This window comes from Pipistrellus kuhlii, unplaced genomic scaffold (assembly GCF_014108245.1).
Source record: "Pipistrellus kuhlii isolate mPipKuh1 unplaced genomic scaffold, mPipKuh1.p scaffold_m20_p_8, whole genome shotgun sequence".
NCBI lineage: Eukaryota > Metazoa > Chordata > Mammalia > Chiroptera > Vespertilionidae > Pipistrellus > Pipistrellus kuhlii.
The window spans coordinates 44,252,158-44,275,303 of record NW_023425584.1 but is presented as its reverse complement, the minus strand read 5'-3'; the positions used below and the strand labels follow the sequence as shown (position 1 = coordinate 44,275,303).

General features: G+C 34.3%; 1 protein-coding gene across 2 annotated transcripts in view; it reads left to right on the top strand.

Annotated features, from left to right (window-relative positions):
- The window catches only part of CLGN (calmegin), a 36,858-nt gene that overhangs the window by 4,409 nt on the left and 9,303 nt on the right, over positions 1 to 23,146 (top strand). For both annotated transcript variants that reach the window (XM_036424562.1, XM_036424563.2), the window contains exons 2-8: positions 6,681 to 6,833; positions 9,433 to 9,506; positions 10,144 to 10,202; positions 11,720 to 11,861; positions 15,220 to 15,301; positions 16,760 to 16,952; positions 19,231 to 19,420. In XM_036424562.1, the coding sequence (XP_036280455.1) occupies positions 6,690 to 6,833; positions 9,433 to 9,506; positions 10,144 to 10,202; positions 11,720 to 11,861; positions 15,220 to 15,301; positions 16,760 to 16,952; positions 19,231 to 19,420 (884 nt within the window). In that variant the 5' untranslated portion in view covers positions 6,681 to 6,689. The remainder of the gene's footprint in view (positions 1 to 6,680; positions 6,834 to 9,432; positions 9,507 to 10,143; positions 10,203 to 11,719; positions 11,862 to 15,219; positions 15,302 to 16,759; positions 16,953 to 19,230; positions 19,421 to 23,146) is intronic.

Sequence of the window (23,146 nt, the reverse complement as noted above, 5' to 3'; positions counted from 1 at the left end):
GTTCTCAATGGAAATTTATTAGGGCTTTTAGGTGATGTTGGTGAAGTTCTTTGAGGTATATAAGTCTGCTTGTCTTGGTTTTAAAAAATTAGGAAGAATGGTATTTCAATGGACAAAGTTACTTATACTTTAATTTGTTATTGATTAGCCCAGAATCAATGCAGAGAACTTATATGAGATCAATGATACATGAAAATGAAGGCACAAATGTCATTTGGTGATTTCAGCAACTTGTATGGAGTGAGAAATACACAAGAGGCATAGAACCCTGGGCTTGCTATCTTTTATATGTTTATAAGGAGGGAAGATGGTAGCATCACTAAATGTTTTACCTTATATCATATAAATAAATGCTTGCTGCACTTAAACTGCATAGCTCAGAACAACCGTATAGATCAATACAGAATAGAGGACCTGAACAATATTAGGTGTACTGCTTAATAATGCGGATTTTTTTCAGTAGATGGAGTTCCACATATGTTGATATATATGCGATTTGATATGTATGCTATTTTGTTGTACTGATAGCAAGCTTCAAAACTTCATATGTCAAATTTGCTGGTGTTAACATCATAGATATTTTTATATTTAAAAATGTCAAAATTTGTGCCAAAAATAAGAGCATTTGGGGGAAGTTTTAATTCATTACCATATTTTGAAGACAAGTGCTGCTGAATACTTTGGGAAGCTTATAGTGAACATGCTCCATCTCAAGATACTTGTGAATGCTGGTTTCAATGTGATGATTTTGATGTGAAAGACAAAGAACATCCAGGTCAACCGAAAAAGTTTGAAGACCAACAATTACAAGCATTATTGGATGAAGATGCATGTCAAACTCAAAAACAACTTGCAGAAAGATTAAACCTTGCTCAGCAAACAATTTCGGATCATTTACAAGCAATGGGAAAGATTTGAAAGGATGGAAAATGGGTGCCACATCAACTGAACAAAAGACAAATGGAAAACTGAAAAGTCATCAGTAAAATGTTGCATCAATGGCACGAAAGAAAGTCTTTTTTTGCATCAAATTGTGACTGGTGATGAAAAGTGGGTTTATTTTGAGAATCTCAAATGCACAAAATCTTAGGGTGATCCAGGTCAACCATCAACTTTGCAAGGTAAAATTGATTTGCAAGGTCAAATGCTCTGCTTTTGGTGGGATCAGGAAGGTGTGGTGTATTATGAGCTTCTAAAACCAGGTGAAACCATTAATACTAATTGCTGCCGACAACAAATAATCAATTTGAACCATGCTTTGTGAAATGACCAGAATGTGCCAGAAGACACAGCAAGGTAATTTTGCTTCATGATGATGCACCAGCACACTTCAAAACCAGTTAAAGATACGTTAAAAGATCTTGCCTGGGAAGTATTAACCCACCCGCTATATTCACTAGTTCTTGCTCCTTCAGATTACCACTGTTCCAATCGATGGCATACACCCTTTCTGAGCAGCACTTAAAAAAAAATACGAAGAAGTGAAAAATTGGGTCTCTCAATGGTTTGCCTCCAAACAGGAAAAGTACTATTGAAATGGTAACCACAAATTACCTGAAAGATGGGGGAAATGTGTAGCTAGTGCTGGACATTACTTTGAATAAAGCACTTTTGATGTTTCTCTTAAAATTATTGTGTTTTCTTTGATTACAAAATTCACATTATTATCCAATACATCTAGTACTATAAACTATTTGGACATATTAGGACTCATAAAGAACACTCCACCTAATAACAGCAGAAAGAAAAATGGATCCCAATTTATTGAAAGAAAGGATAATATCTTTTTCTAACTCTTTTAAAATATTTAAGAGGAGGGAATAATTCTAGACTCATTTGATGAGGCAGCATTACCCTGATATCAAAACCAGACAGAGACTCTGTAAGAAAACCTCAGACCAATACCTTCTATGAATATTGATGCAAATACATTCCTGTCGCTCGCCTGCTGTTGATATTATAAGAGGGAAAACTGCCTGGAAGTTATGCTTGATGAAGAGGGAAACCCATCTCAGCGTCGCATTCCCAAACAGCCATCTATCATCATCTTGATCTTGTCTAACACAAGTCACTATTTTAGTCCAGCAGCATAAACCAGGCATATTTTACTGGTGCAGTGCAAGTTTTTTCAGGATCTGTCTCATGACTCTTCTTAGACCTGTGGTATTTATTCAAAGAGCATTACACTTGCTCTGTGGAGTCACTTTTAAGATTCAAAGCTGCCAAAATGGACCCCATGTTTTACACAGATGGTTGGAAACTCCCCTGAGTCTCCCTGTGTTTAGAGTGGGAATGGGGCGGGGAAGGGGACAGAGCGTAACTGCTTCCAGGTTCCCCAGACTTTTCTTAGATCCTCCCAGAGTTTCATTTAGACATGCATCCCAGGGGCCAGAAATCTAGCCCCTTCCTTGTCAGGGCAGGGATGATTGCCTCATCTCTCTGTAGTCCTAGCCTGATAGTCCCAGGCTGAGATAGTCCAGCCTGTGATGGTCCCAGTCTGTGATGGTCCTGGTGATGCTGTCTGGTCTGCACTCAGTTGTTTGCTGTGTGCTTTTGGTCTCTTTCTGATTAATGACAACTGTCTTAAGTCAACACCACTTCCTCCTGTTTCTTTTGCCACAGACCCCTCCTAATCCACTCAGCTTTTCTAAAGGGCCTCCTATAGCTAGAGGTAAGCAGCTGCCCTGCTTGTCCCATTGTGATTAGTAGTGTACAGGTTAATAAATGGCAAATTTTGAAATGAAAGAAAACATGATAATTTCAAGAGAAACATATTCCATGTGCACAATTAAAGTGACCAGTGTCTTCCTGGGATTTATTCTTTGAATGTAAGGATGGTACGACATATGAAAATCAATCAACATAAGATACTACATTACCAGAATGAAGACAAAAAACCCACATGATTATCAATTCATGCAGAAAAAGGATTTGACAAGATTCAGCACCCTTTTATAAAAAACTAGGAGCCCAATGTACGAATTTGTGCACCTTGAAAGGAACTGGGGGCAGCCCATCCTCCGTGCCCCCACCCAAACCCTCTCACCATGGCCCCCAGTCCCCTGTCTGCCAGCAGCCCTGCTCCCACTGCCACCAATCCCACACATTGAGGCGCTAGCCCCATTCACACCCTCTGACAGTGCCCGGAGTGAGTGCACGACGGACCATGGCGTGTGGGAGCAAAGAATTTTCATTAACCACCAGGGGCTTGCCCCCATCATAACGACTGTTGCACCACCTTGGTCTGGTGCCCCTGCTCACCTGCTCCACCATCCTGCCACAGCCAGTGCCCACAATGTTCTGCATGCATCCCCTGGTGGTTAGTGCATGTCATAGTGACTGGTTGTTTGGTTGTTCTGCTATTCAGTCTATTTGCATATTAGGGATATATATATATATATATGTATATGTATTTTTTTAAAACAAATATGAACAAAAAAACCCCACACACTATCTCACAATAATAAAGGCCATGTATGAAAAGCTAACATCATATTTAATGGTAAAGCCTGAGAACTTTTCCTCTAAGATATAGAACAAAATAAGGATGCTGGCTTTTGTCACCTCTATTCAACACAGTATATGTTTCCCCCACTATCTGAAAGTAGACTTTTTCCTATGAAAACTTTCACAAGTCAAACTGATATAAAGCAAAGGGTACCCCCCACTCTTTGAAAATGGGATACCTATATTGGAAGTCCTAGCCAGATCAAGTAGACAAAAAATAATAAGACCTCCAAATTGAAAAGGAAGAAGTAAAATTATCTCTATTAACAGGTAACATGATCTTATAAGTAGAAAAACCTAAAGATTACACACACATACACACACACACACACAATACTTGTTAGAACTAATAAAGGAATTGTAGTTGCCAGGGACTTAGGAGATGGAGGAATGTAGGAGTTCTTTGATGCATATGGTTTTAGTTTTGCAAGATGGAAAGAGTTCAGCAGATTAGTTATATAACAGTGTGAATATACTTAACACTTCTCGACTGAACAGTTAAAATTGGTTTAAATTATAACTTGTATGTTATGTGTATTCTACCACAATTAAAAAAAATTTAAACTGCACAGATTAGTTACTTCAAGGCTCCAGGCCCGGCAATATCTTACTTATTCATTTAAAAACTAATGCGTGACAAACCTCACAGTTTTGTTTGGTGCTTGATGGCTTGTTCACCACATAGTGTAATAGATTTTAAAGTAATAGACTGAACTTCATGATGTAATTCTCAGTTGTCAGCTGGTGTATCACTGAATAATGATAGAACACTGAAGAATTAAGCAGAAACAATTAGGTCTATATTTTTACTACTTTAAAAAAAATAAATAGCAACAACAACCTTGGAATATATCATTTTCTTAATGGCAACTGTTACAGAACTGCATTATCTATAGAACAGTTTGTGACCACTTGCACTTTATTCTTAAGTATTTCACTTGTCTAGTAAGGTAGATATGGCTATTTCTGGGTAAATATCTTCATAGTTTAATACTATTGGTAATCTAAATTTGGAAATTTCTAGGAGGTTTGAAAATGCATGCTGTTAACATTTTTGTGATTTCTTTCCATTGCTTTATCAGTAAACATAATAATGCAGAGGGTAAAATTAAAATAAGAGATAGCATGCACGTTGATGTAATGTTTCTGGATGGTTTCTAATCATGTGACTTTGACCAGTTTTTTAAATCTTTCTGATTCCAGTTTGTAGATTAGAAGTGATAAGGTCTGTCCTGTTTATTTCCTGGGCTTCATATTAATTCTTCCATGGCGGGCCAGTACACCAGAGCTCATACAAAGCACTTAGGACATTTTTATCCCCAACAAATTAATAATTAAGAACCTAAAGTATGTGTTCATTTTGAAGAAAATATGGGTCTAAAGTGATTTTAATGTTCATTATTACTGCTATTATTAATTTATGCATTTCTGTTTTACTCAAATGTTATTGAGAGTCAAGCAAAACACCTTTACATTGTATAAATCATGAGAGGTTCTTAAATTTTTAGAACAATGAAGCTTTTAAGGTTATTAACAATTAATAAGCAATTTGCAAATAGACTCATTTCTGTGCCAGTAAGTGAAAATTTAAAAAAATAAAATTTCTTGTTATTGAGTCAAACTGCCCTCCTTCGTTTACTTCCTATCCCAGTTACACTTCCTTCTTCTCCTTTTTTTTTCTTTCTTTTTTTTTTTTAATATATTTTATTGATTTTTCACAGAGAGGAAGAGAGAGGGATAGAGAGTTAGAAATGTCGATGAGAAAGAATCATCGACCAGCTGCTTCCTGCACACCCCCCACTGGGAATGTGCTCGCAACCAATGTACATGCCCTTGGCCGGAATGGAACCTGGGACCTTTCAGTCTGCAGGCCGACGCTCTATCCACTGAGCCAAACCAGTCCCAGCTATACTTCCTTCTGGTGTCATTAACATACCTTTTAATAGATTATGTTCATAATATGGTAGATCCGAGTTGATTTAAAAAGCGTGTTTTTATGATTTTCAACTTTAAAGTTAGAGCCAATGATCTTCAGAAGAAACTGAGGCAAGCTAGCCCACACATCCATGTAACCTTTTGATCTCAATAGCAATGGTCCTAATCAGTTGAGTTAACTATATGGAGAAAAAGCTTTGTATAGCCTAATGATTCTTTTTTAGAAACAGCTTTATTGATGCATTATTTGCATCTTCAGTTTAATGTGTGAAAGTCAGTGGATTTTAAAATAGTTATGCAATCATTATCATATTCCAGTTTTAGAACATTTTCAGCACCCTTCCTTCTCCAAATATTTCTATCCATTAACCCTTTCTTTCCTCTCTTTTCAGTAGGTAATCACTAATTTATTTTCCATTTCTCTGGATTTGCCTGTCTTTTTAATGGGAACATAGACCCTGTGGTCTTTTATTACTGGCTTCTTTTACTCAGCTGACTGCTTCTGCAATAGAAGTGTACATATTTGTTTGGTTTTTAAGCTGTGATTTGATTTCAGCCAAAGACTATCACATTAAATTGTGATAAAAGTCTTTTTCTTTAATTTTTGGTGTTTATCAATGTATTTTGGCTTTATAATGATAAGATTTTCAATTGTATGTTTTTATACACATACCATGTTCTAATAAATAAAGCAACTTGAACATTTAGGAAAGAAAACGGGGTGCACTTATTATTTAGTTTGGTGATCACTGTTATCTGTATCTTGAGATTTGTGGTACTGGCTCTTTGTTTTTAGAGGCAGGCCTGTAGCTCTAGAATCTGTGCGATTGAAAGTTGGTATTTCCACATGGTCAAAACATAATTTAAGTAATTTTCTTAATGATTTGTTTTAAAAGCCATACTGAAATAAAGAAGGTATTAAGGAGAAATGATTTCTTTGTAAGTATACTTACACATATTTTTTAAAAATATATATATTTTTTTATTGATTTTGTACAGAGAGGAAGGGAGAGAGATAGAGAGTTAGAAACATCGATGAGAGAGAGTCATCAATCAGTTGCCTCTTGCACACCCCCTACTGGGGATATGCCCGCAACCAAGGTACATGCCCTTGACCGGAATCGAACCCGGGTCCCTTCAGTCCCCAAGCCGACGCTCTATCCATTGAGCTAAACCGGTCCCGGCAATATTTTTTTAGAACTTAGTTTTATTTTCACAAATAACTTTTAATTTCACAGATAACCAGTATGCATTTCCAAGGCTTTTGGCTATGTTTGGGTATTTTATGCATCTCAGTTAATGCAGAATTCATGGAAGATGATGTTGAGATGACAGACTTTGAAGAAAATCCAGAAGAGACTGATGTTAATGAAAATGAACTCTCCTCAGAGGTAAGGTTATTGAGAAATCAGTTGTAAATTATTTCTTTACATGATATATAGGAGAGACTAATCTCTTAAGATTTATTTCAGTCAAAGTAGTCTTCATTTTCTAAATAAGTAGGAAAACATGCTTTCCCCCACCTATTTGTTGCTCGGTGTTTTAGAGTGCCCATGAACTACAGAAATTTGTGCATGGCACTTAGCATGTTTTATTACTAAATAAATATGGGAAAGTTTTTACTAAGAAAACAGTGAGAGTTCATTACTGGCTAAAGAGGAATAAGTGCTTCTAGCTAAGAGAAAGGTTTTTAGTCTTATTTCTGACACAGCCAGCTTTCCTTGGGTAAAATAAAAGGTAGTACTCTTTGCAGTTCTCCTAGAAGTAAAGTAGCTTTTTTTTTTTTTTTTCACGTGCCTTGAAGGAAAAGAAGTATTAAATAGGAGGATGAGTTAGAAAGGGAAGTGATGATGAGGTCAGCAGTTAGCAAGTTCAACTGTGTTTCTGTCTTAGCATCGAAAAGATGTGCTGTGAGGTGATGACTCACAGGAGACTGAAAAACTTGGCAGAGATTTTTATGTCTTGAGAATTCATAAGAGCTTTCACATTGAGGACTATTCATCTGTACTAATAAAAGCGTAATATGCTAATTAGACCAGACAGCTGAAAGGCCTGGGCTGCGAGGGCCGAGGCAAGCCACCGTGGCTGCCCGGGCCCAGTCCCTTGCACGAATTTTGTGCATCGGGACTCTAGTGTATAATATTAGGACAATCAGACATTTTTAAGAAATATTTTTGATGGTGAGAGAGCATCAGTTGTATTGTGCCAGCCGTGCTTAAAGGGTGAGAGTAAAACGCAGTTGTTATAGACTCATTGTAGAGGTTTCTACTTGCAAATGCCAAGTGTTGTTCAGCTGTTTAATGTGAATATTCTCTCTCCTGTTAAATCTTAAGCCCTACAAGCACTTTCTTTTAAAACATAGTTTTATGAACCACAGAAAGTAAGTACTACTGTGTTTCCCCGAAAATAAGACATCCTCCGAAAATAAGACCTAGTGCATGGAAAGATAAGACATCCCCTGAAAATAAGACCTAGCGCAACTTTGGGAGAAAAAATTAATATAAGACACTGTCTTATTTTCGGGGAAACAGGGTAGTAATCAAAGTGCTAATGACTACCACAGGGTCTTTAGAGGCGAACATTCCAAACCAATTGGCAGATACCTACCCCTCTTAACTATAGTTAATGATAATTTGAAAAGGTGATGAAAAGCAGGAAAGAACAGTTGATTTTTGACTCTTCTAATTGTATGGCATGAGTAATCAGGATACAATAAAGTATAAATAAAGGGCAAAATGCACTGCTGGCGATGTAAAGGGTGGTCTAACGGAAGAACGAGGCCTCTGTGACACCACTGCGCAATGTTCTGTTGTGCCAAAAACAGAGAGAGCAGGTAACTTCATAGTCAATTGACTATTTTGATAGCAGAATCTTGACCCTGTTGATAATTATGTGGAATCTTGTTTAATCATTTCTATGCCATAAGCATCTACAGATGCATGTGATGTACCTTTTAAATTAAATTCAAAATATTGTGGCAGTTAACTGGTTAATTACTGATTTTTCTTCCTTTAACAGACAAGAAATGTTATACTATTAGGACAGGACAGGGACAATGAAAATAGAAAAAGTACTTCTACATCCTTTTCTCTAAAGGCTAAGACAAGACATCTCATAACTAATCATATAAATAAAATCGTGAAGGCTGATTCAGAAAGGACCCAAATCTATTCGGCAAAATTTAATAATTTATCATTAATTCAAATTATCTCGTGATAATTTGTCAGTTGATTTTCTTTAATCTTGTAAGTTCTTTTGTTGGTATGTTCTATATAATGTAGCGGTTAAGTGTACAAGCTTTGGAATAGGGCAGCTTGGACTCATATCTAACTGGAAGACAGTGGGCAAGTTACTTTGTCTCTCTCCTATAGTTTTACCATACATGGAATGGGCACAACAACAGTACTTTTCTCGTAGAAATATGGTAAGGATTAAAAGGCCACTGTATCTCTATCACCACCACCTCATCCATCATGATCATCATCAGAGCAGCTCTGCAGATAACTTGCTTTGCAGTGCTTTCTCTAGTGAATATTTTTGTTTTATAGGTTCCTAATTTTTCAACAGTGTCAACATTCTGTAGTCACATAGTGAAATTTAAGAGTCAGTTTTAAACCAGCCTACATGCTTACTAAGTTCCTTATCTTGTATATTTATTGTGCTATTTATTTTACTTCTAATGATTTATATGCCCAAATATTATAACCTGTTAGAATTCTTTTAAGGCCATCTCAACTGTGTCATGAGGCCTTCTCTATTACTTCCTGTTCCTTCTGTGTTAGAGGAATCAGTGTATCCTCTGTATATCCTTGCACATATAGTATTTTTTCCTGTCATCATATCGCTCATATTTTCTTGTATCTTTTCATCACCAGGATACAAAGTTTTACCTATATGTCCATTATATAATAAGTTCTTAACTAGTGAGATTATGTAACTAAAATATTTGTGAAGATGAATAACTTTAGATTTTTAAAAATTATTTTCTAGATTAAATATAAGACACCTCAACCTACAGGAGGAGTATATTTTACAGAAACTTTTGATAGTGGAAGGTTGGCTGGGTGAGTAATCATTTAAAAGAATGATTTTCTTTACTTGATTGTTTTTTTGAAAATATTGGTTATTGGCTTATGAATATTGCCCCTACTATGGAATTATAAAAAAATTTAAAGTGCTTTATTTGACAGTGTACACCAGTATTTTGATTTTTGTTATGGATAGAAATGTTTAACTTGAATAGTTATTTATTTATGTAAAGAAAATTAAAACAAATGAATTATGAATATAAAGTAAAAATTTATAACTTTCTTCCCCCTTTAGCACAGATATTAATAATATAATTTTACATGACAAGTTTAATTTATTCTTCTAAATAATGGTGAAACAATAAGATTTATTACTTATTGATTACTATATGCCAGACACTGTCCTGAATAGATAGGTAAATACTACCTTTATCTCATTTTGTAGGTGAGAAAAGGGAGGCCTAATATATCTTACCCATGATCATACAGCTGATTGCAAATATAACTAGCCTTGCAGGATGATGTATACATATCAGATTTAGCCTTTAAATATTTACTTTTGAGTGAGAAGTAACTGTTGGATATTCTTTTATTGTTTTTCTAATATGCATTATATCTATAAATTGCGGTTTTATTTTTAATGCTATACATTTGCTTTTACCTTTATTTATAGGTGGGTTTTATCAAAAGCAAAGAAAGATGATACAGACATGGAGACTTCCATATATAATGGTAAAATGTTTATTTAAATTTTACTAATATGACCCATAGTTCGCTAACTTTTGAGATTATATTTATATGAAATATGTATATGGGGCCTCAGTCTTCACAATAGAACACTCAGTCTTTTGTCTCTTTTCCAGTATTTCCTGGAGTCCCTGGGTAATCCATATTTAAGCCATCAATATCAGATTTCCTTTGCAGGACTATTTATTTATTTATTTAAATTTTTTATTTATCTATATTGCTGAATCCACCTTGATCTCATCCCCTCCCCAGGCCTTCCCCGCACTACTGTCTGTCCAGGGCTATGCATATCTAGATATATAAAAGCCTAATATGCTAAGTGTTGAACCGCTCGACTGTTGGACCAGTAGCTATGATGTGCACTGACCACCAGGGGGCAGATGCTCAACACACAAGCATAGAAACATGGAACAGACTGATGAATCTCAGAGGGAAGGGGGAAGAGCGGGAAGAGATTAACCAAAGATCTCACATGCACACCAGAGGCCTGGACTGCACAGATGGGGCCAAGACCAGGAGTCTGACATCTCCTAAGGGGTCTTGGATTGTGAGAGGGTGTAGGCCTGGCCGAGGGACCCACTGGTGCACAAATCTGTGCACCAGGCCTCTAGTATGTATACAGGTAAATTGGTTAATCTCTCTTCTCCTCTCTGAAATTCATCAGCCTGCTGCATACCTCAATGCCTCTGGATCTTTTTTGATCATCAGTTTATTTTGTTCATTAGATTCCACATATGAATGAATGAGATCATGGGATACTTGTCTTTCTCTGGCTGGCTAATTTCATTGTACATATGATTTTCAAAATAAAATTTAAATCCCCACAATAACTTCTGCAAAGTAAGAAAAATAGCTGTTGAATACCATGTGTTTCAAAATGAGGTGAACTTTACATTTTTTATTAGAGATGTTCTCTGTCTTGTCTATAATTTTAAAATATCTCAGTTTAAACATATAATATTGAGACAAAGTATAGTTTACAATTTCATTGATAAAAAAATTTCAGAGAAATAAAAAAAATGAAGCCAGCTTTAAAAGGGCTTTAATTAGATACTTCAGTGTCTGATATTTATTAGTTTCCACAATTTTAGCTATGAAAATGAAACCATTCTATGGTAAGAGAAAAAGAAGTAGGCATACATACAGTTGTAGATATTATTTTCTAAAATTAAAATTTGCTTCATTTTTCCCAAATTAGCCTTCATGGAATAATCCTAATGGTCATCACTGCTAATAAATACTTTAAAAAATATAGTTTATTGATGTTTTACAGAGAGGAAGGGAGAGGGATAGACAATTAGAAACAGATGTGAGAGAAAGATCGATCAGCTGCCTCCTGCACACTCCCCACTGGGGATGTGCCCGCAACCCAGGTACATGTCTTTGACCAGAATCGAACCTGGGACCTCTATCCACTGAGCCAAACCAGTCCTGGCTGCTGATAACTAATTTTTAAGTCAGTGTTTTGGTTGTAGTTTAATTTGCTCTGCTTTATATTTTAGGAAGATGGGAAATAGAAGAACTGAAAGAAAACCGAGTGCCTGGTGACAGAGGACTGGTGTTGAAATCCAGAGCAAAGCATCATGCAATATCTGCTACATTAGCAAAACCCTTCATTTTTGCAGATAACCCTTTGATAGTTCAGTAAGTTTTATGTTTTTAAAGATTTTCTTAAATTTATATTAGTTTTATATAATTTGATTTGTGAGTATATAATGGTTATAAAATGGGATAAAAAACACACAATGCATGTGTACACACAAATACCCTGGGGTTTTGAGTGAAAAGCAAGTTAATTTAAAAATAATTGACAGTGATTGAAACTAGACATATAATAGGATAATTAAGCTATATTTACATTTATAGATATAATCTCCTTTATTTAAAAAACGAAAAAGGACAAACAAAACTTTTCTTCTGATCATAAGCTAATATTTTTTTGCATTTTTGACGTAATAACTGATACCTACTTTAATAATATAGAAAAAATATAGTTAAATGAAAATTACATTGCCCACATGTTCAAATGTTATATATCAATTAAAAATTTTAATATCAATTTAAGATCTTAAAGTTAATCATGGTACGAAAACTATAGGATTGAGTTCACATATAACATTAAAAAATGTCACCAGCATAACACTTTTAAAAATCATCTATTATTACAACTTCATTTAAATTTTTAAATAAAATTAATTATAATTTTATAAATTTTCATAATTTATGAAAGCAATTATAGTTTTGACTCATAAAACCAATATAGGAAATTTAAAAAATTCTGGTCATGAGAAAATAAACTCTCCATCGCACAATTGTTCTTATATTGTTTCTTTTTTTTTTTTTTAAGAAGTCAAGTAAATTTAGTTTTTATTTCTCCTTGATTTTTATTTATCTTTATTGTTGAAAGTATTACAGATGTCTCCCCATTTTCCCCCTTTGACACCTTCCTTCCACTCCCACCCCCTCCGCAGACCTCTCCTTCACTATTGTCTATGTCCATGGGTTAATCATATAAGTTCTTTCGTTTATCTCTTCCCAACTACCCCCTTCTCCTCTCCCCTCACTTCCCCTCTGAAAATCCTCCATCTGCTGCATGCTTCTATGTCTCTGGATCTATTTTGTTTGTCAGGGTTTTTTTTGTTTGTTTGTTTTGTTTTGTTTTGTTCATTAGATTCCACATATAAGTGAGATCATGTGATATTTTGTCTTTCTTTTTGGCTTATTTCACTTAACATAACACTCTCTAGGTTCTTCCATGCTGTCTCAAAGGGTAAGAGGTCCTTTTTATAGCTGCATAGTATTCCATTGAATAAATTTATCAGGTTTTTTTTTTTATCCACTCACTTACTGATGGGCACTTGGGCTGTTTCCAGCATCAAAGTGAAAAGGGAACCCACGATATGGAAGAATATATTTGCCAGTGATTAATTCCCAAATTTTGAAAGTATTCATATAACTCAATAAAAGGAAAACAAACAATCCAGTTTAAAAAATGGGCAGAGGACCTAAATAGACACTTCTCTAAAGAGGACACACAAATGGCCAAGAGACATATGAAAAAATGCTCAATGTCATGAATAATCAGAGAGATGAAATTAAAATGATAATGAGGTACTCCCTCATACCTGTCAGAATGGCGACCATCAATAAATCAACAAACTTCGGGAAAGGATGTGAGAAAAGGGAACTCTAGTACACTGCTGGTGGAAATGCAAAATGGTGCAGCCAGTATAGAAAACAGTGTGGCATTTCCTCAAAAAAGTAAAAATGGAACTCCCATTTGATCCAGTGATCCCACTTCCAGGAATATATCCTAAGAAACCTGAAACACCAATCAGAAAGAATATATGTGCCCCTATGTGTATAGCAGTGTTGTTTACAGTAGCTAAGAAAAGCTAATGTTTCGAACATTTATTTACCCATTGCTGTGTCAGGGTAATCATCACAACAGTCCTTTGAGGTGTAGGTATAGGCAGTGTGTCCATGTGACAGATGAGCAACTGGAGACTTAGAGCTTAAATAATTTACTTTTACCCTAAGAGTCACTAGAGTAAGTGGCAAAATCAAGAATAAATCTCAGTCTTTTTTACTCGTATACACTTGTCACCATATTGTGGAGATCTTGAGAAATAAAGCAGAGTAAAATTGGAGGGGAAATAATCATGATTTGGCATCTCAGATAATCAACCAAAATGTTACTGTATTTCTTATTCTTTTCAATACAAAATGTATATACTAACTATCTTCACACTATTAAAGTTTTGTATTCTATTTTTTTACTCTATTATAACTGAAGTTTCTTTGAAAAAGATTTTTTGAACAATAGTCCATTAAAATTACCACGAGTTTCTGTTGTTTCTCTAGTTTTGATTTTTTTATATCTCTATCTCTATCTATAGATATATACATTTTAAAAATTTATTTCAGAGAGGAAGGGCGAGGGAGAGAGAGATAGAAACATCAATGATCAGAGAGAATCATTAAATGGCTGCCTCCTGCACACCCCTTACTGGAGATAGAGCCCACAATCTGGGCATATGCCCTTGACGGAATCAAACCTGGGACCCTTCAGTCCACAGACCGATGCTCTGTCCACTGAGCCAAACCAACTACAGCTAGTTTTTATCTTGCTTTTTTTTAAAAAAAAAAATCATTAAACCAAATCATAACTTTTTGATTTTCACTGATAGTCATTTCCTCATTGATTTATATTACTTGTAATTAATTACTTTACCGAAATTCTCTTCTAAATGCTGTTTAATAAGTCTGTGTCTCATTGGCTAACTAGTTCGTTAAGATATGTGTGTGTGTGTGTGTGTGTGTGTGTGTGTGTGTGTGTGTGTGGTGGCGGGGGGGTTGCTGAGAAGTACTCAGTGTTGTAAATCCATGAAAAGACACTCATGTCAGTTCTCTCCTTCAGCTGCAGTATTATATTTACCATCTCTCCTGGCTGTTAAAATCTAAAATACTCCAAGTTATTGATTGAGATTTTGAAATCTCTTTGCTGGAAGCATTTAATTAGATATACGATTCTTTGGCATAGTTAGGTATAACTGAACTAAAACACAAATTAGTAGTGCACTGGATATCTATGATCATTAGTAATTTCTTAGAGTTCTGTTGCTGTGGCTGTGGTCCTCATAGCCTTTGTGTTTTAGTCTATTAAGAAATATGTGTGGTGTATACCTTATCTGAATTTGAAATTTCCTATTGTCTTAGTCAAAGTATTTTATTCTTAATTCTGCAGTTCTGATGGACAAATTATTTCTAAAGTTAGTTGGCTTTTTAATACTTGATAATCATTCTACTTTTGACATTTTAAGGATGTGCATAGAAAATGCATTTCTGCTCATTTTCTCTAGGCTGTGGATGTGCTTATTATGGGCTTTCTGGCAATATAAAATATTTATATTTAAATGAATGGAGAGTGATGTAGTAGATTTTTTAAAGAGAAATTAGTAATTTTTACTTATCAGCAGTGTGATTTTTCCCCTTTATTTAGATATGAAGTAAATTTTCAAGATGGTATTGATTGTGGAGGTGCATACATTAAACTCCTAGCAGACACTGATGATTTGAATCTGGTATGATATTTTAATGTTAATAAGTTTTAAAGTTAATAAGTACTTTAAGGAGTAATTGATAAAATTAAAAAATTTTCAATTTTCAACTGAAATTGAAAACAACTTTGAAAATCTTCATCTAACATGAGTTTTCATGGCTTTTACAGTGTGCCTTCAAGTTTGATGTACAGCCATATTACTTGATGGCATCGATTTTTGTAATTTTTAGCAACATAAAAATTTTTTCCATGGCTATAAATAAGAAACAACATGATGCTTATAAATGTCAGTGAAAGATCAACTTAGATTTATTTTCTTTACCAAGTAAGAATCATAAATTTGTTCAGAGAAATAAGATAACAGAGCAAAGTAGTGAAACAGAATGATCAAAGAACTAAATGAAAAAGGTGGGCCAGTTCAGAAATTGGCAGTCCACAAAAAATAACTAAAAAATATTTCATAAAGAAGCAGCTTGTATTAAGCCCATTTGAAGGCTGGGGATGTTGAATTCTTACAGCGTTCTCCTACAGGAGGCTGTGTCAGGCTTCCTGCATACAGCAGGAATAAGATGTAGGAGGTGGTGAGGTACTTGTCAGAACACATGGCTCTGTATGGGCTGTGGACCATGGAGTAAAGGAGTCAGGCGCCACTATTTGGACGTGGTAAAGGGGAGGTTATATAGTAAATGTGCAAGCTCTTGTTTTAGGTATTACAGGTGACAATCACCTGAGGGAATAATGATAATAATAAAACGTAGTGCCAAGTATTTCTTTAAGCACTTTACCCGATTAACGCAGTTGATTCTCAGAGAAACCTTTTTAACATAAGTACTATTATTATTTCCATACTTGAGATGATGAAAAAAACTACAAAGATGTTAAGGAATTTGCCAGGGCCACATGCAGCTAACATAAGTGACAGCAGTAGGACTTGAACCCCAGCATCTTACTCTAGATCCTGTGCTCTTAAACAGTAGGCCATGTCAAATGAGAAGTTATTATTGATAGCAGTAAAACAGTAGAAAAAATAGTCTTTGTGTCTGTTTTTGTTTCTGAATTTCTCTTTTCTCTGCTCAGAAGGGTCATTTTCTAGTGTGTTCCTGAATAATAGTGATGGATAATTGTTGTCTTAAGGTCATAAGTATGCTTTTCTCTATATTTAATTTTCTTAATAAAATATTAGTAATGCAGATTTGCATAAAGTAAGCTAATTATGATGTTGTTAGGATGGTTTCAGCTTCCCTCCTACATCTTTATGAAGGAAGAAGTGTGTGCTTTAGAAAAACCTATTTTGAATAATGTTTGTTATTTTCACACACCCTTTTTTTTTTTATCATGTGTTAAATAATTCTTTGGTAAATTAGCATTTAATACATTTTTGTAAAGTCAGCCCAATTGGATAGAATTCATTAAATACTCTAGAGAAATTTATTAAATACTCTAATTCTGGATTAAACCCATCACTCATCTCTCTTTGAAGGAAAACTTTCATGATAAAACATCCTATACCATTATGTTTGGACCAGATAAATGCGGAGAAGATTATAAGCTTCATTTTATCTTCAGACATAAACACCCCAAAACTGGAGTTTTTGAAGAGAAACATGCCAAACCTCCAGAAGTAGACCTGAAAAAGTTCTTTACAGACAGGAAGACTCATCTATATACCCTTGGTATATCCTTTTCATTCATTCATTCACTCAGAAATATTTGATGACTGCTGATATTTTCATGGCACGTACTTTGGAAGAAACAAACATGGATCCTATCTTTTTAGGAAAATATTTTCTAGGCATAATTCTAATATAGGTGGAAAGTAAAATACCATTTGAAGGTACAGATGAGGTAGTCAAGAGTTCAAAATCAATATCACTTCTAGATTGGTGACTCTGAGAAAACCTAGTAAAGGAGATTGTATCCAAACTAGTATTGAAATGTAGATGGAATACGGAAGGTAAGAGATAAGAAGGATATTTTAGGCACTATGACATAAGTAGTGCTGTAAGAGTAGAAAACTGGAAGTAAGATCAAAGAGGAGGAAGTCTATAAGGCCACACTGAAAAGCTTAGACTTCATTCTACAGGCAGTTGTGGTGACTGATAGGTCCTACCTTAGGGTGGTTGTATCCATATCTAAACTTGGGAAGGGAAAGCATTGAGCAACCATGTATTAACATACTTAGCTTTCCTTTATGAAAATAGGAGTTTGCATAGATGTTCAGGGGGCAGAACTTTATAGGGATCATTTCTCCTCTTCCCAAGTACATATGGATGTAGAGCTATGGTCTGCCCTGGATTCTGTAAAATCACAGCATGAGAATCCAACAGGACAACTCCATCCAAGACTGAGGCATTTCAGCTTTCTTCCCAAAAACTGCAGTTGTAGAAACAGTCACTTGGTCTGCACAGGCAATGACCAGTTTCATTTTTAGTGGAAACATTGACATCAAAGACTGTATATGACATTGAAAAATAGTATGGACATTTTGGGAACATATATTGTAGAAATCATGTGAAATTATAACTAATAACAAATTAATTTAATCAGACTTTACTGTACAACCTGGTCAGAAACAATTTGGTAGTATACAGTATATTAAAGACTGTAAGAGGTTTATGTCTTGAAACCACAGTTCCACTTAAATTAGAAGCAACCCAAGTGTTACAGTACGGGTTTCCTATACAATGCAAAATGATAACTATGAAATGTTTAGCAACAAAAAAGCAATGCTTATAATATTAAAACAGGGAAAGAAAAGATTCAAATTGGAGGCACATCATAGGGGCAGCTAGGCCAAATATGCAAGCACATAGAAAAAGACTAGAAAAAAAAAACAAAACTAAAATTGTCATTAATCATCTCATATGTACCATGCTCTATGTTAGGCAGTTTGCTTAGAATCATCATGTAAGGGGAGCAGTTTCTCTCTATTTTTCCTTAATTTAGCTTAAGTAACTTGCTCTAAGAAGCAATAGTAACTGATAGGACTGGAATTGAAATTCAGGTCTGACTCTTAGGCATTTGCTTTTCTATGTATAAGATTTTACTGTATATAAAATCTTTGTTGTGTTAGGATTCAGTGAATTTTTCTTAAAAAAAAAAAAAAAAAAAAAAAGCCCCCTCCGTAATACTGTGGTATTTTATAACATTGTTCTGTAATTGTTCTAAGAACCTTACAGTATACCTTATGTTAACTATGTAAGGGGATCACTAGGTAAAATTTATCTTTGGAAAGAATGATAGGTGAAAATAACTGCCTAACATTTGTTTTCAATAAACTAAGGAAGTACAAGCTGCCAACAAACGTCAGGCTCATGAAGACTCACCTAGTTAAATGGGCTATGGCTTCCTGAAGAAAGGGCTCTGAAATACAACCAGTCTCCAGAGGCTCAGTCACAACAATGCCAAATTATATCAAACTCAAGTACTGCAATCCAGACATAAACTCCAATAATGCAAACACACACTCAGTATTTTATTTTATTTTCTCCACTATTTCCTCTTCTATTAACAGCTGAGATTACTACAACAAAGGGAGACCTTAAATGCAAAACAGTACTAGCTAGATCCTAATTCAAGAAAAGGGCGTTTCTCAAGAAAAATCTTATAAAGAATGTTTTCTAAGTAAATTTTACAATTGAAATGGATTTTTTAAAATTAGAGTTTAAAAAGTACACAGGAAATAAGTGTTATGTAAAAAACATATTTGGACAAAAAAAATCCATTGAGAAGTAATGGTGCATTTTATTAAATTACTTAAAATTTTATCTTTGATTTTAGAAATCCCTAAATCCAGTGATTTTAGCATATTTTAACTTAATGTATTGGGAACTCCTCTATTTCTGGTTGAGAGAAAAAGTTTACCCATGAAGTTTAGGGTAGTTTTATTATTTAAAAGATTATTTTTAAAAAGTCTATCATTATGATAACTATATTTAAATTGGTCTTTAGTGATGAATCCAGATAACACATTTGAAGTGCTAATTGATCAAATAGTTGTAAACAAAGGCAACCTATTGGAGGATGTGGTTCCTTCTATTAATCCTCCCAAAGAAATTGAAGATGCCAGTGATAAAAAACCTGACGACTGGGATGAAAGAGCAAAAATTCCCGATCCTTCTGCCATCAAACCAGATGACTGGTAAGCCAAGTTTTTGGTAGTAAAGCATTATTTAATGTCACAAAACCTCTAAGTGAAGTTTACTACTAATGAAATGTATTCTTTTAAACATCAGAACTACTTACTTTGATTATTTGGGATGAAGTACTTTTCTAAAATGGATTTAGCACATCCCTGCTTTTTAATTATCTTAATTTTCATTTTAATTGACTTAACATTTTAATTTGGTTGCTTTTTTTCAATTTATTTTTGTTTTTATGCTCCCAGTGCTATGGAAAGTTCCATGACTCTAACACATTAACACTTTATTTTAATTTCTAGTGTAGTCTTTATCATGTGTATGCATATTTTAAAGAGTTGTAGTCTTTTCCATTAATTAGACTTAAAATAGGCGTGTCTTCAACGTCTTAGAAAACTATATAGAAGTCAGTAATGCCAGTTTGCTTAACCATAATTTTTTGCTAGCTGAGTATTTGTGTCATTTTCATTCTACAGGATTACGAATATTTTCCCTAAAAGAAATCTATTCCATTCCTGAGTTCCATAGCTTGAGTCCAGATGATGAGAGATATGTCTCTCTATTTCCTCTCTTCCCAAAAACCTTATTATGTTTTTCTGCTGATGGGTAACAATCCTGGTTTTGCTAAGTAGGTGATCTGTCTGTCTGCATTTAACCCACTATATTAGTTATCTATTGCTATGTAACAAATTATCTAAAACCTTAGCAGCTGAAGACAAGAGACATAACACACCCAGTTCCTGAGTTGGGAATCTGGAATTGGCTTACCTGTGTGGTGTGAATGCTAAATATGAGTTTATAAAGTTCTGTTCTTATTTTACAAAGAGTTTTTCCCCCCCTCATAATTAAGTGTTGGGTTTTATACAATGCTTTTGTGCATCTACTGAAATTATCATATAGATTTCCTATTTTCTTAGTATGGTAAATTATACTGATTGATTTTCTAATTTTGGACTAATCTTACAATATACTTGGTCAGCAAGTATTGTTCTTTGTACATTTGCTAGATTCTAATTGCATTTTCTCTCTCAGGTATATTATAGTATAATTTCACACAGTTATATATATGAATTTATATATATGAATTAATGTTTATATATATGAATTATATATATATGAATTTATATATAATTAGTTGTGATGAACATATACAATGATGTAACTACCACCACAATCATGACCGAATATATTTACATCATCCAAAAAGGTCCATATCCTTTTATAATCAATTTCCTCCTCCCACCCTTAACCTCAGGGGACAACCACTGATTGATTTCTGTCCCTTATAGTTTTGCCTTCTCTAGACTAGCATATAAAATGAAATCATAGAGTGTGTAGCTTTTGTTTCTGGCTTCTTTCACTTAGAGTAAGCTTTTTGAGATTATTGTAATTATTGATGTGGTTGGATGTAGATCTATTAACTCACTATTGTTTTCTATTTGTCCCATATATTCTATGGTTCTTTATAAAAAGATTTTGTAATAAGCTATTTTATTTAATTAATTTTAAAAATATATATTTTATTGATTTTTTTACAGAGAGGAAGGGAGATAGAGAGTTAGAAACATCAATCAGCTGCCTCCTCTACACCTCCTATTGGGGATGTGCCCGCAACCAAGGTACATGCCCTTGACCAGAATCGCACCTGGGACCTTTCAGTCCTCAGGCCAACACTGTATCCACTGAGTCAAACCAGTTAGGGCTGTATTAAGCTATTTTATTTCATTATTCTACTTTTTTCTTTTCTGTTAGCTTATTAGCTTCATTCTGGTTTATTTTGCTGGTTGTTCTAGGGTTTACAATATGTACCTTTAACTTATTTCAGTCTACTTTCAAGTAGTATTAAACCACTTTATGTCTAAGTGAACATTTTCCCTCTTCCATCCTTTGTGCTTTCATCATACATTTACTTGTATGCATGTGTGAAAGCCACATATTTATTCTTTAGTCAGTGTCTTTTAATCAGACAAAAGGAAAGTCCTTTTAATTACCCACATTTCTAGTAATTCACTCTATTTTTTTTTTTTAAATCCTCACCCAAGGATATTCTTATTGGTTTTAGAGAGAGGAAAAAGGGAGAAAGAGAGAAACATTAATGTGAGAATGATTGATTGCCTCCCTTACATGCCCTGACCAGGGATTGAACCAGCAACCTATGTATGTAACCTGATTGGGAATCGAACCCACAACCTTTGATGTTTGGGACAGCGCTTCAACCAACTGAGACATACCAGCAAGGACTCTTGTGCTCTTATTCTTTAGTGTAGATACAAGTTTCCATCTGTTCTGTTTTCCTTTTGCCTGATAAACTTCTCTTAACACATTGTAGTGTGTGTCTGCTGTCACTGAATTCTCTCAACTTTGATTTGTCTGAAAACTTCTTTATTTTACCTTTCCTTTTGAAGAATATTTTCACTATTGGATTAAGGTTGATAGTTATTTTGCAACAGTCATGTCTTTTCTTGGAGCTTGCATTGCTTCTGATGAGAAGTCAATTGTTCCCATCTTAGTTCTTCTTTACCTAATATGCCATCTCCCCCCCCCCCCTTTTTGGGTTTTAAAAGGGGGAAAAAAGACATATTAGGTAAAGAAGAACTTTACCTAAACTGTTCAGGTTTAAACAGTTTGATTTTCTTGTCCCTTGATGTAGATTTTTTTACAATGTACAATGTAAACCTTTGTGTGTGTTTTTCTTTGTGTGTGTTTTTTTTTTTTGTTTTTTTTTTTTTTTTTGGAATGTGGGTTTATAGTTTGAATCAAATCCAGGTAATATTTGGCCCTTATTTCTTTAAATATTTATATGCACCTCTTCATCTCTTTTTGGAGGGCACCACTTAATGTATATTAGATAGGTTGCTTTATATTATCCCACAGGTCACTGAGGATCTGTTTTGATTTTTAAATTTGTAACCAATTTGTAAATTTTTAACCAATTTTTCTTTTTATGCTTCATTTTGGAAAGTGTCTATTTCAATTTCTTTAAGTTCTTGATTGTCTGTGAACAATGAGGGGATTACCCTTTCAGAACATAGAATGTTGCTCTTGGAACTAAAAGTGTTTACTGGTTAGCTCTCTTGTAGGTAAAGAGGGATACTGATTAGTAATGTAAATGTCTTTGCTTTCTGGCAAATAGTAGTATAATAGGGAAGTAACTTGTTCAAGGAGGGAGGAATACTTCAGTTTCTTAAACAATAAAAACATCACTTAGTAGTGTATCACTTTAAGAATTTATACTATCAGAAAAGGTAGAACTTCATCCTCCATGTTGGTTTTCTAACATTGCTTCATATTTGTTTTCCCATAAAGTGTAATGCTGACACTGGGAAATAAGTTTGCCCTTAAATGAGAGAAACTACATATTGAAATCTCATTCTGATTGGTGATATGAATTGGAAGTTGTCATATATGTAAGTGTACAAGAAATGCTCCTTTAAATGTTAAACTCTGGTTATTCTGAGCCCTCAGAGACTCAGGATAACAATGGTATCAGGCAAGTATTAGTCTTTACACAGATAGTTGATTGTTTCAGTTTATTTGCTTATTTTGTCTTGTTTGGAAAGTCATAACATAATCTCATTTGAAATTTCTACTTTTCTATAAAAATTATATTAGTAGTTCATTTCAGACCATATTAAAATTGTGGTTATATATTTTAGAATTTATGAAGTTCTATTTTTAAATTAAAATCACTAACATTAAATATTTTAAAATATTTATTTTAAATAACC